The sequence below is a fragment of the Momordica charantia genome (genome assembly GCF_013281855.1).
Source record: "Momordica charantia cultivar OHB3-1 chromosome 8 unlocalized genomic scaffold, Mcharantia_2.0 BLBB01000008.1, whole genome shotgun sequence".
NCBI classification, from domain to species: domain Eukaryota; kingdom Viridiplantae; phylum Streptophyta; class Magnoliopsida; order Cucurbitales; family Cucurbitaceae; genus Momordica; species Momordica charantia.
Window position 1 is genome coordinate 10,331,429 of NW_028275166.1, and position 15,895 is coordinate 10,347,323.

The 15,895-nt window shown below is 36.4% G+C and overlaps 2 protein-coding genes across 3 annotated transcripts; one reads left to right on the top strand and one right to left on the bottom strand.

Moving 5' to 3' along the window:
* The first annotated feature begins 4,401 nt into the window (after positions 1-4,401).
* Positions 4,402-6,180, top strand: LOC111023407 (squamosa promoter-binding-like protein 13A). Of its 2 annotated transcripts, none has more exons than XM_088127680.1 (3): positions 4,402-4,985; positions 5,061-5,206; positions 5,331-6,180. In XM_088127680.1, exons 1-3 carry the CDS (start codon positions 4,666-4,668, stop codon positions 5,903-5,905), a joined length of 1,041 nt encoding a protein of 346 aa, XP_087983806.1. In that variant the 5' UTR covers positions 4,402-4,665; the 3' UTR covers positions 5,906-6,180. The 2 variants fall into 2 exon arrangements, with proteins under 2 accessions (XP_087983806.1, XP_022156526.1); XM_022300834.2 differs by having other exon boundaries at positions 4,410-4,985; positions 5,070-5,206.
* A 1,316-nt stretch (positions 6,181-7,496) lies between these two features.
* On the bottom strand, positions 7,497-14,911 carry LOC111023400 (uncharacterized). The gene is made up of 2 exons (XM_022300825.2): positions 14,723-14,911; positions 7,497-8,058 (listed from the first exon to the last, which is right to left on the bottom strand). Exons 1-2 carry the CDS (start codon positions 14,872-14,874, stop codon positions 7,983-7,985), a joined length of 228 nt encoding a protein of 75 aa, XP_022156517.1. The 5' UTR covers positions 14,875-14,911; the 3' UTR covers positions 7,497-7,982.
* Between the last annotated feature and the right edge of the window lie 984 nt (positions 14,912-15,895).

Sequence of the window (15,895 nt, forward strand, 5' to 3'; positions counted from 1 at the left end):
CATATAGTGGATTTTCCCTTGTGGGCCGTGGTTTTTTCTCCGGTTCGGAGTTTTTCCACGTTAATTCTTGTGTTTCTTTATTTTATTGCTTTCTTTAAATTTTTCAGTTATTTTCTACTTATTCCTACGGTAGAAGTAGGAGACTTTTTCCCATCAGGTGGTATCAGAGCTTTAGGTTTATAGTTTCTAGAATTTCTGAGTATGCTCTATGGTTGCAGCATTGTCTGAACTTCCACATCAGAAAAGATTTCTTGAAACGAGCTATGGTTCTGTGAATAGTGTGTCTTGTTTACTATTTGCAAATTCGCTAGGACTGTGAAGCAGATATGTCATTCTTTATGAGTCCAGAAGATTGACGTGGAGAAATTTGATGGAATGATCAACTTTGGCTTGTAGCAAGTGCAAGTTAAGGATGTGCTAATACAATCTGGGTTACACAAGGCATTGAAGGGAAGACCGAGTGAAGGTGCTTCGGAAAAGCTAAGCGGTGATGGTGGTCCAATGGAGTCTAGTGGTGGTTCCAGCAGAGGTTCTAAGAAGTCTAGCATGAGTGATGAAGATTGGGAGGAAATGGATTTGAGAGCTGCAAGCGCGATACGAACAGGTTTGGCTAAGAATATTCTTGCGAATGTGCATGGAATTTCGACAGCCAAAGAACTTTGGGAGAAGCTCGAAGCGTTGTATCAGGTAAATGGCATCTCAAATCGGTTGTACCTGAAGGAGCAGTTTCACACGCTGCGAATAGAGGAATGTACGAAAATTTTAAATCATCTGAGTAATCTCAATAGCATCATCTTTGAGCTGGAGGGGATCGAAGTGATGATAGATGATGAAGATAAAGCACTCAGGCTCATCTTATCACTTCCACCTTCTTATGAACACATGAAGCCGATCTTAATGTATGGGAAGAATACTTTGAATTTTGCCGAGGTTACTAGTAAACTCTTGTCAGAGGAAAGAAGGCTGAAGAGTGAAGGGCGTACTTCACATGAAGATTTCGCACTGGTAGCTAGCAATTGGAAGAAGAAGAAAGACTCCGTACAAAAGAAAGTTTATTATTGGGGATGCGGACAATCTGGACACATGAAGAAAGATTGTCCCAACAGAGCCGGTTCGGGATGCTGACAGTGTTTCTCTCATCAGGGGAGACGATGATCAATTCCTTTGAAGAGAGAGATAATTCATCCTCATGGTATGTTCGCTTTACCATGATAGAGGATGTGATGTTAGCGGTTCCACAAGTTTACACATGGGCATTGGCTTGGCCGTTATGCAAGGTGTGTGTGGTGGAAGTTATGTCGATAGCTGAAAAACTTCCAAGTGAGCCAAGTAGGTGGAAGTTGTACCATAAATCTCAGTAGGATTTATCGACATGTGACAAGGAAGAAAAATCTTGGAAGGCGACATTCCAAGTGATCTACTTTTATGGTGGAGTAGGCTATAGTTCTCTGAATTGAGAATTATGATTGTCGGTGAAGATAATGAGTGCAGTAGAAGCTGTGAATTTTTTTCAATATCTTGCCAACGTGGATTTTGTTGAGTTTTGGCAAAATATTGGAATTGAAGTTGTCCCACATTAGAAGAATACAAGGATGGTCTCCATGTGCTAGAAATTGTCTCACATCGGAAAAGTACAAGGAGGAGATGTGTTCCAACTACTATAAAAGGAGCTCATAGGCTTGGGTTTTAATCATTCCAATTGAAATACTAGAGCCTGGTATACCAGTTCTTGTTAACTGAACGATATTTGCTTTGAAAGAGTGTTTTGTGTAATTGAGGTCGAGGAGAGAAATCTGTGTGATTGTAATAATTTTTCACATAGTGGATTTTTCCTTGTGGGCCGTGGTTTTTTCTCTGGTTTGGAGTTTTTCCACGTTAATTCTTGTGTTTCTTTATTTTATTGCAACAAGTGTTATAGGGTTGATATGAAATACAAAAATCACACCATGACAAGTTTGATTTAAGATATTTGAGTGAAATTACTGTTTTGGAGTTAATTTGAATGGAATTTTTTTTCCTTTTATAAATTGTATGGAAAAGAAATTTGAAAATTGGGTATGGTTAATTTGGACATGTATATGCACATGGATTTGGAATACTAATGTTGAAGAATTACCCAATTATATGGAAATGAGTATCTCTTAAACATAATAAAACCACTCTCTTAGGATAAATTCTTTTACTAAATTGGCTCTTAGGATAAATTCTTTTACTAAATTGGCACCTTCAAGGATAAAGAATAAAGCATCCTTAAAAAAAAAAAAAATAATAAAATAAAAGTGTTCCTTTCAAAACCACAAATTTGTGGATATTATCCTTAATTTTCACACGTCAATTAATCATAATTTTCAAAAATGATTGCGTTTGTTAGTACAATATATCTCCTCATATTTTCACACAATGGTATGAAATTAAGTACCACATGATGATTTTGTTCTTAGGTAAAACAACCCCTCCTATTTTTAGGAGCACACCTCTCCTTTATAGAGCTCAACCACATATCACGTTATGTGATAATCGATTTCATTTATATGGTTAATTCCGAGGCATGATTCAAATACACCACGGGTTAGAACAATAAGAGTCTTCAATTTTATATCATAATATCTACCTTCATTCAAAGCCCACATAGTTTTACTTTCTCATTCTATTTAAAAAAATCTTCATATACCAATAGATCTTTCCGACCTATATTCACTTCCTCAACGTCAGATAATATTCGTGAAGTGGCTAATTCAGTAAGAGCTCCTCCTACTCATCGATACATAGTGAACCAACGAAATTGAGTAAGTTTTCCAAAATAACAGCTCTTTAATTCAACATCTTTTTTTCTTCTTTTTCTTTTTGGAGTTTTCTCAAGAACAAAATCCAAATGAAGAAGAAGAAAAAAGAAAAATTGGGCAGACAGACAGGATTAAGAAGCATTTCCACGACATTAAGGTTGTTATTTGAGAGAGATGCCAAAGTTGTTATAAATTAAAGGTTGTCAAAGCAGAGAATGAATACTGTCTGTCAGAATCTAAGAATTTGATTTTGGAATTCAAGAAACCTTTTTTTTTTTCTTTTTTTTTCCTTTTTTGGATTTAATGGAAAGTTTTATAAATTATCTGAATACTGAAAATTTAGTGGTCACAAAATGGAAAGCTGTCAGAGATTCTAGGAACAGACATGAGATGCCTGCCCTGCCCCTCTCCCCCATCCTTTAATTTCCCTTTAAATCCTTTAAAGCCCTTCATTTGCTTTCCTATTAGGCTATTACTCATTTAAGACCAATAAAACCTGTCCCTTTCTCCTTTTTTCTCATAACCAAATTACAAATTTGCCCTTTAAATTTCCCGAGCGATGTGTTTTTAGTCCTTGTAGTTGATAAAATTTCAAGATTGTGCCTATTTAATACTTGAACTTTCAATCTTGTGTCTAAGTCTAAAGATTACATGGTGGGCTGATAGCAGGATTTAACAGAGAACCTCATAAATAAAGAATTGAGAGTTCAGTTACCCGTTAGAAATCTTCTTAAAAGTAAAAAAAACTCAATAGACACTTACCTTAGACACTTACCTCAAAGTTGAGGTATTTATTAAATTTTCTTTTAATTACATGGACTAAATAGATATAACACTAACTTAGTGTATTGTACTAAATTCTTTTTTAACTAAACTACCAGTGTGGCTTTTAAAGTTTCGGAGTTATGCGTATTTAGTCATTGTAGTCTCTAAACTTTTAAGATTGTATCTATCTTATTCCTTTAACTTTCAATCTTTTCATCTATTATATCTTTACTGAGTGTATATATAGTTTAAAGATGAAATTGAATGATTTCAAACAGGTAACGTAGAAATAAACGGATGAAGTTAAAAATATAGATTTGTAACCTACATAACTAACACTAACCCGATTGTTCAAGGATCTACTAGAAATTTGTATAAATCATATATAATTCAGTTCAAGGATCTACTTGAAATTTTTATAAGTTAGATATAATTCTAGAAGTTGATGAATCAAAACTTCCTTTTCCACTTAAGCTTGATTTGTTTTTCAAACTATTTCCTAAAGTGGAAGAAATGTTAAAAAAAGAAAGATGGGATGGGAAGACCAAAAAATCTCACTGTCTTGTATTGTCATTCCATTCTTCTCTTGCTTGTGTTATTTTCACCTTGATTTTGTTTATGCTGTCATGACCATGACCCAATTTTTCTTTCTTTTCTCTTCCTATTTTGCCCCTCTCTCTCTTCTAAAATAATTATTAATGTGGGCAACCCAGTTGGGGGTTGATGGGAAGGGTAAAGATGGTTGCTTTCTAAAATGAATTCTTAACCCATTTTCTTGGAAGTTTGTGCTTGTCATCTTGTGGCAAAGTGGGAACTTCACCCAAATTTCACATTATTTTTCTCTCTCTTCTCTATTTGGAGTAAGATGGGATGGGAAAGCTCCCCTAAGGCTAAAAATAATGTGGGGTTTGTAATTTAATTCAATTCAATTAAAATGCTTTGGAATTTCATAATCTCAACTCAAGCTTCCATTAATTTTATCCAACCATTCTCTATCTTCTTCTTCTTCTTCTCTGTTTTGTTCTTTTTTTAATCCAAAAAGTGAAATGACCCTTTGAAGACTTGGGGGTATGTTCAATTGGGGAGAACAAAAGCAAGGCACCAACCGAAGCTGTTTATGGATTGGGGTTTGGGAAAATTTTCTGGGGAAAAATCCGCTTTCCGGGAATCCAAACAGACCCCTCCTCCCCCTCCAAGTTTCTCCGATTCCATAGGTTCCAACAACGAAGAATCGAGCTCCTCCTCCCATGGATCCTCCAAAAGGACTCGTGTCCTCCATGGCACCCAGAATCAGACATGTTTGGTCGACGGCTGCGATTCGGACCTCAAAAATTGCAAGGATTACCACCGCCGCCATAGGGTCTGCGATTCCCACTCCAAAACCCCTGTTGTGATGGTCAGGGGAGAGGAGAAGCGATTCTGCCAACAGTGCAGCAGGTAAAATCGAAACAAATTTGATGGGTTGTTTTCGATTTCTGTGATTTTCCCGGAAAATGTATGATTCTTCTGAAGTGATTGTAGATTCCACTCGCTGGGTGAGTTCGATGAGGTGAAGAGAAGCTGCAGGAAACGGCTGGATGGCCACAATCGGCGCCGGAGAAAGCCTCAGCCGGAGTCCTTGATCTTCAGTTCCAGAGATTTCCTGTCCAATTGCAAAGGTTAGATTTCTCTTCCCAATTTAGAGTAGAAATCTTTGATGGGTCTGCTGTTTCAAAAGGGGGGAAAAAGAAACCAAACAATTCACTCCATTCCCTTTGTAAAATTGGCTACCTTAATCCATAGGTCCAGTTTTGCTGCACTTCAGTGATCCAGCGGTTTATGGACCTGATATTGGTAAGACTCTGTGGCCTGTAAGAAGTGAGGAGAAAATGAAATCTATGGTTCCATCAAACTCCTTCAACTATGGAGGAGAGAACAAACAGTTGCCATTTTTCCTGCAGAGAAATGGCACAAAGCAAGGCAAGCAAATGGGTTCTTCTCAGTTGTTTTTCAATCAGCAACTTCCTGATACAATCTCTCTGGGAAGTGAAGTGGGCAGCCAGAAAATTCTGCCCACCAATCTCTCGCCCGAGGATTCAGGTTGTGCTCTCTATCTTCTGTCATCGCACCCGGTGCAAGCTCTCCCAGATTCTGGCCTGAGCTCTCTGGTTCAGTCCCATCTGGGTATTCCAGTCCAAACTCAAGACACTGAGCTGCTGCATTTCAGTAGCCTAAGTGACTTCTCTGGCTCCTTTGGCTCCAAAGACAAGCCTGTTTGTAAAACCAGCCTTCATGGTGAGTTGGTTCTTGAAATGGAGGAATCTGATGGCTTGTTCCACAGTGAGGCTCCACACAAGTTTCCCATTTCTTGGGAGTAGTTCTTACTTCTCTTCAATCAGCTTGTTTGTTTTTAGTAGTTTGAATTTCTGTGTTCTCTGTTATTGTTAGACAGCAAAGATATTTTGCTGGTTGTTTTATGAGTTTTCAATAACCAGGAAGAGTCGCTCTGCATCGTGAGCACGCTGGGATTCTACATTCCATTTTCCCGACACCGTTGTTGTTGAGTGGACCATCGACAATGATTTGTCTTTCTATTCCTCATTTGGACTTGTGTCTTGAATTATGTTTTGATTTGCAAGTTACCATTTTCTTACATCCTTGTTCTTCATCATGTTGAGTTTCTTATGGCTATTGTTAAAGGGGTCAAAGAGAATTTTGTTCTTTTTTTTGTCTAGTTTGAGATGAATGTTCTTTTCAGCTATGAGATTGCATACATGGTTTTGCTTGGTCTCTTTGTTTCTTTCTTCAATAGTCTCTATTAATAGAAAGAATCAAAAATTATATAAACAACTTTGCAACTTTTCCTTTTCCTTCCACTTTTGACTCTTACTAGTGAAGCAACTCATACTACCAGCATTCTCTATAAATATGAAGTCTAAGAAATATTTAAGGTTAAATTCGGAATGACTATTTGGGTCTTTTTATTCACGTTTTTATCCCTTTTTTTTCTTTCTGATTACAATTTTAAGCATGACACTACAAAATAAATTTTTAAAATATAGTTTTTGTTGGGTATAGAATTAGTATGGATATTTTTCAAGCAGAAACTTTTTAGTACAATAAATATGGGTATAAGGATTTCAATCTCCAAAGAGAAATTATATATCTTTATTTATGCTCATATTAGCAAAGTAATCACTTTTTAAAAATACAAAAATCAAAATAAATTTTTTAAAAGTAACCGGAGTTAAAACAGATAAAAATTAAAAACAGATGAACAAGATTAATTCAAATTAATCACTTTGACTAATTGTTTTTATGTATATTATAAGTAAAAAGGCAGTAAAAATAGATATTTCAAAAGATCGAGGACTAAAATAATAACTTGCCATGCTACATAGCATTGGAGTAAAAGCAAGTTTTTAAATGTAGATGTCAATAAAAATGTTGAACTCTCAATTTTATGAAAACATATAATTGATATATCTATAAAATATAGATGTCAATAGATACTTTTAGAAAATAATATTATATATATATATATATACATTTTACCAATTTTTTTACCATACAATAAAAATACCAATTCATGTCAATGTCAAACTCACAGACATAAAAAAAAAAATCGATGAAGACATTGATACATCGATGAAAATTTAATAAATTGAAGAGAGGATTATTGGGGAGGTGGCAACATGAGGCATTTGGTGGGCCATTTGGTAGGTTGGGAGTATTCATCCCAAAATAAAAAGGGGGTGGAGATATAGGTTAACCCCACCTATGAAGCTTTCAAGACTAATAATATAAAATGTGTAACCTTTCCACACAAAAAAGAAAAAGAAAAAGAAAAAAAATATATTTTTTTTCAATCTTGTCGTGGCACTTAAATAAACCACATAACATTCTCATCAACCAACTGCACAGCTCTATTGATACAGAACCTAAATTAAACTATTCCAGACATTTCAATAGGATCAAACAGAATCATTTATAATAATCTCAAGCATCAAACAAGACCAAACATGGGATTCAATAGTAATATTACATAAATTGTAAAAACTACTGTTGGCAGAAACAACTCCTTGTCTATCTAAACACAGCAGACATCATTATAATCAAAATGAAATCAACAGGATGTTTTAAAGTCAGACACCAATAATCCTTGTTGCCATTCCCTAAACATAATTATTATAACCCACCTAATAGATCAGTTATCAGTTTATAGCTTCTTCAATCAGGCTCAGGCTCAGGCCCAGGCTAGCTGTTAATTCAATCATAAGAAACAGTATATCCATTAACACACTATGCTTTCTATCTACCACGTTATTTTTCATCTGTCCAAAGTGACTGAAAATAATAGTAATAAATTGTACTCAACCAGACAACAAAATTTTGGGGGTGGTGGAGATTGACTCAATAGCAGGTATAAATTACTAAATAACCAAAATATTAACATTAGTGCTTGTCATCTTTGGGAATATCTTTCTGAGATGCCTTGGCTTCCAGCTCCTTGGTTGCTTTCTCCACAGTCCTGGAAGAACAACATAGTGATCATATTACAAAAAAATGACCTACAATTGGAGCACCAGCCTATTGCATTCACATGCCAAAATAGATATCATAATGGACATGGGTTTCATGAAATTTGCCATGACCCTTAAAGTTTGATATCGTTTATCTTGTTCTGATACTTCTATTTTTATGTTTTCTGTCATTCTTCACTTGTGCCAACAACTGGAATGGGTTTTTAACGTTCTTCAGTGCAAGTATAACATAACCAAACCGAATTAAACCTCCTATTGCTAATGTTCTGATATTAGATCTAGCACCATGTAGAAAAATAAATGGTAAAATACATTTTTGGTCGCTAAGGTTTTGACTTAGTTTCTATTTGGTCCCTAAGTTTAAAAAATCACCACATTTGGTCCATATCTATTTAGTCCTTCAATTTCAAAAGTGACATATTAGGTCTCTGATGTTTGAATTTAGTTTTTAATTGGTCCTTGAGGTTTGAGTTTGGTTTTTAATTGATCCATAACGTTTGAGTTTTGTTTCTAATTGGTTCTTAAGTTGAGTCGACTATTAGGTTAACCTACCAGAATGATTATGTGACAATTAACATATGTTAGCTAGACTTTGCTATTTAGACAAAAAGTGAATGAGTAATACCGTTAGGTTAATTAACATTCAACTTAACTCATGGACCAATTAGAAACCAAACTCAAACTTTAAGAACCCATTAAAAACTAAATTCAAACTTCAAGAATCAAACATGTCACTTTCAAAACTTCAATGACTGAATTGAAACTAAATTTAAATCTCGGATGGATGGTTTTTTAAATTAAGGGACCAAAAGTGTACTTTATTGAAATATCAATTAATTTAAAAAAACCAGATATGATAACCATGAGATGCTAGAGGCTTTGGAAGTATGCTAATAGTGGCCCAAGCCGTCAGTCCGTTTAGTATTGAGTTATTTTCGAGTAGTGGATAAGGACGATCAGGACATTTTATAATACAGACAAAGATGTGTCTGTAATTAGGAAGAAATAGAAGAGGGGCGACAGAGGATGGAAGTGACTATAGTGAGCACTATGAAAGGAGAATACCAGAAGTCATGAAAGTCTAGGTAGCTTGTAATTTTCATCGAATGGCAATAGACTTAATTGAAAGGGGGTCTGGCAACTGATTGGACAGGTACTCCAACACAACGAATCACGGAATCAGTCTACACCAAAAGCATATTCCAGGAATTAATTTGGTTCCTCCTTGAATACTTGACCAAGACAAGTATATCCCTCAGTTGACAACTATCAGGAAGAGAATTAGTTAACAATTACACTAGTAGTAGTAGACTGACGATAAACTAACCAGTCCATAAGTCAATCAAGTTCCTCTCTCAACCACTTTTATTTATATTCAAAACCAGAAGCGGCTTTTCTAGAATTCTAAAAAACAAATAATCGTTTAGAAAGCATTTGACAAGAAGATAAGGTTCTCTAACTTTTCTTTTCAAACTGCAATCCAACTCCAAATCCATATCGAAGCGGCTTTTCTAGAATTCTAAAGAACAAATAATCGTTTAGAAAGCCTTTGACGAGAAGATAAGGTTCTCAAACTTTTCTCTTCAAGCTGCAAGCCGATTCCAAATCCATAGCTGATTAACTTATGAGCATCCATTTCCAATACTTGAGAAATATGTACCAGAAATTTTTTTTAGATAAGAAACATTCTTTGTATATATCAAAAAAGGAGGAAACAGCCTAAGGCTAGGGTAGAGGAAACCCCCCTAAAAAGCTAAACAATCACTATCAAATTGTGCATGAACATAGACAGGTTGTAATTACAAAAGAATTTACTATAACTGATGCCTCACATGAGGTAGTGTGCTGTACATCCCTAAAAAAAGATCAAAAGTAGTGGACTTATCCTCAAAAACACGAGAGTTTCTTTCGAGCCAAAGATGCCAAAGGAGGGCTCTTGAGGCGCAACACCAAATAAACCTAGTTTTCTTAGGGAGAGCCCACCCATGAAGAACTTCAGCCATCCAAATCTTCTATTTGTCTTGGGAAGTAGGTGGAGATCTCAAAATATTTAGGAGGGAGTACCCACTCTGAGTTGCAAAATGGCAGTGCAAGAATATGTGATCCATTTTCTCACTGTGCTTCATACAAAGAGTGCAGACCGAGGGGGACAGCATCCAATTTTTACACTTCCTCTGGGAGTTTATCATGGGTGTTCAAGCTTCCATGGGCAAGGGACCATAGAAAGACTTTGACCTTCTTTGGAGCCTTAAATTTCCACACCGCCAAAATGAGAGAGGCCCTGACCTCAAAAAGGGCCTGCATTCCACCAATTTCAAACAGGCCGAACGGGTAGAGAACCGACCATTTTTGTCTAGAAACCAACCTACTCGATCCTCACCCTCCCCCAGCTGCACCACATCTATTGCTTGGATAAGCCCCATCCAGCCCTCAACATCCCAATCGAAAAGGCCTCTACGCATGCCTATATCCCATTCATTTTCATTGGTGTTCCAACAATCAGCTACCGTAGCCTCCTTTTATGTAGAAAGGTTGAACATGGCAAGGAACAAATTATGGAGAGAATCATTCCCAATCCACCTGTCCGACCAGAATTTAACTCTATTTCCCCTTCTCACCTTGAACTCTAGGAACTTGGAAAATAACGTGCTATTTTTAAAAATATCAAACCACGGTCTTCCCCTCGCACGCCCTTTAAGTGGAAGTGTACACGACCCATGGGAGTCTTCACCGTAGATACTTATAATCACCTTCCGCTACAAAGCATTGGTTTCATGGGTAAATCTCCAAAGTCATTTAAGCAGTAAACTATTATTCTTTTAATGTAAAGCCCTTATTTCGAGACCTCCATATTGCAACGAAAGCGTGGTCTTCCCCCAATTCACCAAGTTACAAAGGCTTTTTATACTTCCCCCATTACGAAAAAAATTCTGTGTCAACTACTCGATTTCATTAACAACTCTCGTTGGAGATTTTGGGACCGAGAAGAAATAGAGAGGAAGATTGGTAATCACAGATTGCGCGAGTGTAAGTCAACCACCCTTTGAGAGAAAGGTTCTTCCACTTGTCAATCTTTTGTCTAACTCTATCAATTAGAGGTTCCCAAAAAGCTTTCTTCTTATAATTGCCCTCCAAAGGAATTCCCAAGTAGGGTAAGGGAAGCCTTTTCCACTTTGCATCCCAACTTTCAAGCAGTAGCCTGAAGCAAGTCTTCTTCTACATGGATTCCGATGATGGCCGTTTCTTTTAAATTCAAAGACAGTCCGGAGGCTTGTAGAAAGATGTCTAAAATCATCCACCCATTTTCCAACATATCTGTCTCATTTGGACAGAAAATCATAGTGTCATCCACGTATTGCAAATGAGAGACCTCCACCACTTGTCTACCAATTCCAAAGCCTATAATCAACCTTCTTTGACTACAAAAATGAACCAATCTGCTGAAAGAATCTCCTACTAAAGTGAAGAGAAAAGGGGAAGTGGATCCCCTTATCTCAAGCCCTGTTTCGCAAGAATTTTCCCCTGGGGTCCGCCATTTATAAGAATGGAAAAGTTTGCAGAAGACAAACATCTCATGATCCATCTTCTCCATCTAGGGCCGAAGCCGCCTTTTTGTTCCATGACTGCCTCCAAATATGACCAATCAACTTTGTCATATGCTTTTTCATAATCTAGTTTTATCAGAAACCAGACTTATTCCTCACCTCCTAGTCCCCTACTGCCTCGGAAGCAATTAGGATAGCATCTGTGATTTGATGCCCTTATATGAAAGTCGATTGTGCATCATGAATAATCGTCGACAAAACTTTCTTTAGTCTTTCCACAAGAACCTTTGAGATGATCTTGTACTGAGAAGTTACCAAACTAATCGGTTTGAACTCTCCAACCTTCATCGCCTTCAACTTCTTCGGGATCATGCAGATATAAGTCTCATTTGTGCATGCTTAATAATGTTGTTTCTAAAAAAATCTTGGAACACCTCTAGAATGTCTTGCTTGAGGGTGTTCTAAGGCTTTTTATAGAATTCATTTGTGAAACCATCCGGCCTTGGGGACTTCAAATTCCCAAGGCTAAAGACCGCTTGCTGAATCTCTTCTATTTCAAAAGGCCTTTCGAGCGACGTTGACCATCTATCCTCAAGGCCAACCCATTGAACTCCTTCAATCAGAAAGCAAGGCCCCGAAACTTCAGAAAGTACCAGAAATTTGACTCATATATTTAAGGAGTTTCTCATGAGAACTGAATGCCAAGCAATCTTCAAATGCAAAAAGGTACCACCTAAGAAACACGATCTTACGGACACTTCAATTTTGGTAACGTGTTCGTGTCGAACACTCCGATGCTCCAACACTTATTGGACACGTATCGGACACTTATTAGCTCAATAGACGTTTGTCACACCCTAATTATACAAAGTGAATGTAAATCCAATACTTGTTAGGCACGTATCAACTTGTTAACCATAAGAAATAGATATAAATAGTAATATAGGACAAAATAATAAATTTTGAAAGCAAAATGCATCAAACTCATTCTTTTAAGCATAAAAATTCATGAACTTATTAACTTTGAATTATTTCCCTCGAGTATAAGAATTATATATACTTTTAAAAAAATTGTATATTTTAAGAAATGCGTCCTTGCCATTCCGTGTCCTAAATGTTTAGAAAATGATGTGTCACCATGTTCGCGTTGTCATAACTCATATCCGTGTCTCATGTCCATATTCGTACTTCTTAGGGTGCCACTAAAATGAGGTACAATAACCTACATATTTTCAGCTAGATCATTACTCTTGTTTTCCCCAATGCCCACTTCCACGAGCACATGATCAAAAGGTGTTAAGAAAAATGAAAAGTAAACCCTCCATACATCAGTATTGGTATGTTAATGTTATTGTCCAAGTCCACTTAATATCCTTGAACTCTACTTAAGAGAACTCTTACTAATAAAAATATTTCCTTATTCATAAATACATGATCTTTCCCTTTTAACCATGTGTGACTTTGGTCATGCCCTTAAGAATTCTATTGAACAAATAACCATCTAACCTTCCTTCAATATCTATCTCTCTACTTCTTATCACAACCCGGAGCTTTACTCTTATTCAAGTAATTCCAATACTCCAGAGCATTAATTCTAGCCTTCTCAACTACTTGTTACCTATTCCTCTCCTTATTATTAATATTCAATAGTTTCTTTCCAACCATAACTACTACAGCATCAATTAATTTAGTTAGACAAATCTGAACATGCTTTTGAATTGAGTACCCACTGCATCTGCTCTAAGTTCTTAACAGAACCAAGAAACACCAAGCATATATTTTGTTGCAAATCCCAAATTTGTACTCCAACACTTGGAGCTAAAATCACAGTGAAACAAAACATGTGGTTGTTTCCCTCCTTGACTTTATACAGCACACTCCAGATTAAGGAAAGGGGAAATCGCCAATCTGGAAACCTTTTCTGCAATTCCAAAGTGCTGGTATTCATGGTTTCAAAACCGCAAAACTGCATTATTTCTATGGGATCTTTCCTTTTCATACCAACCTTAACAGATTTCTCTCTAAAATACTAACAGATTGCAAGTTCTTTTCTAGCAAAGCTACCATATTTTCTTGCTTTCCCATCGGACAAATATCTTCTCATAGTAATTTTCCAAAAAACACTCCTCATCCGAAAAGAATTCACAGTTCACGCATCCATCTGACAAAGCTGCCACCTTAAAAATTCTCTAAAGCACACAGCTCAGCAGCTGATTCTCTTCCATCTATTGTCCCAAAAGGAAATCCTTGTCCCATTTCCCACTGAAAGCTGCCAGGCCACAAGTCTAGATTTGGAGATGTGCACCACCAAGGGTTTTACCAGCAACCATTTCTCTTCACCTGTACCCCACCCAATCAACACCAGATTTTCTTTCAATAATTTTACGGCACAATTCCTCAAGCTCTAGGGGAAACCCGTTTAGCCAGAATAACTTCATTTCTCATTATAACATTTCCATCTCCCAGCCTCCCCTCCCCAAATGATTTAGCTTTCCTTCAGTTTCCATCCCCAATAAAATCACTTGTGTATTTGTAATTTGTCTACTCTCCCAGACACTTTATTACTCACAGGGTACGTCAACATAAAACTTCGTAGATGCCAAAATCCTGTGAATCAAAGTTGGCCATTCAGATAACTTCCCCAAGATCTTTTTATCTCGAATGGGTCTCCAAATTTCCTATCTCTTAGGATTTCCCCCAAGGCACGCCCAAACCTTCGTTGGCCACTCGCTTTGCAACCAAAAAAATCAGCCACCCTAGTGATTCTCTCCTTTTCCACATTAGTCCCAGAAACTTCATCGCTACTCAAATATCCACATGGCTACCACCCAAAGTGATTTCAAAACGGGTTTTCTTTCGGAAAGCCAACAATAAACCAGCGCTATAACGCGATTGCAACCCCAAACTTAGAAATGATACAAATCCCAAGTATAAACACTCCCATCGACTGCAAATTAAATTCGTAAACGAACGCGACCGATTTCAGTTAGAATCAATTGCTACAGCATATTGATTTAGCTCCGACACCACTATAGCACATGAGCTTCAACCAAAACAAATACGAACAAAACAAGTAAAAAAGAAAGTAAGATTAGGAGAAAATTACTTAGAGGCAGAGGCAGATTCTTCTTCAATCCACTGGCGGATGTGCTTGACGTTGCGCCTGAAGATTGAAGCCGACTGTTTCACATCGCTCCTCAGAAGAAGAATCACGGCACTAACTCCCGCCACTGTCAAGATGAAGTTTGTTAAAGCCATCTTCTCGAATGCAATTTCAGACACTTTCGATTTTTTTGCGAGGCTGATTGAAGAAGACGACGATCGGTTTAAGTGGGCCGTTTTATTTGCGGCCCAGTTGGATGCAATTTTCAAGGGCCCATAAAAAAGCCCAAACTCTGACATTGGGCTTATCACGAATTTTAGGCCCAGTTTAAACAGCCTCCCCTCGAGTTTACTCTCTCTCTCTCAATTTGGGAGGGAGGACGTAACAACAAAAGGGGAGATAAAAGGGGAGATAATGTAACAGGAAACAAATTTGAGAATAGAGAGTAATATTTTGATTTTAAAACTAATAACGAAATAAAAAGGATAAAATGGTCCAAGTAAAACATGTGAAATTGTTGTAAAAATACAAATATACATTTTTTATTAACAAAAATCATTCGACCATTTTCAAAAGAGAATAACAGATAGGGATGTCTACTACTGATACTGATTCGGAATAAGGAAGACGGTAGCTAGGAATTAATTTAATAATTAATTGGTTTGAATATTATTTTGATTACCTATACTTTCGACTTTGATTCATTTTGTTTCTTATGCTTTTAAATTTGGTCTTTGTACTTTCAACATCGGTTTACTTTAAATCCTATATTTTCAAAATGTTTATTTGTGATCCTTTTGCTCCATTTATTTTTATTTTTATCACACTTCTTTCTATCACAATTTTACATGATATTTCACTTATAAAATTTATAGAACGTAGTCATCAATTTGTATTAAAAGGGTTTATACTATGTATAAAATTTTAAAACATAGGCTAGGCTAAAATTTGACAAATCTATCTCAGTTAAATAAATTATAGAACATTAAGACTTAAAAGAAATGTGTGACTAGGACTAGGTTTTAATTAAAATTTGTGAGTTTTATTAGATTTATTTATTGGCTATTTTTGCGCATAGATGTGGTTTAATTTTATGCCAGACTTGACTTTCATTGAAATTAATGAATATTAGGAGATTTTTACATTTGTTGTACTTAAACGGTTGTTGAACATATG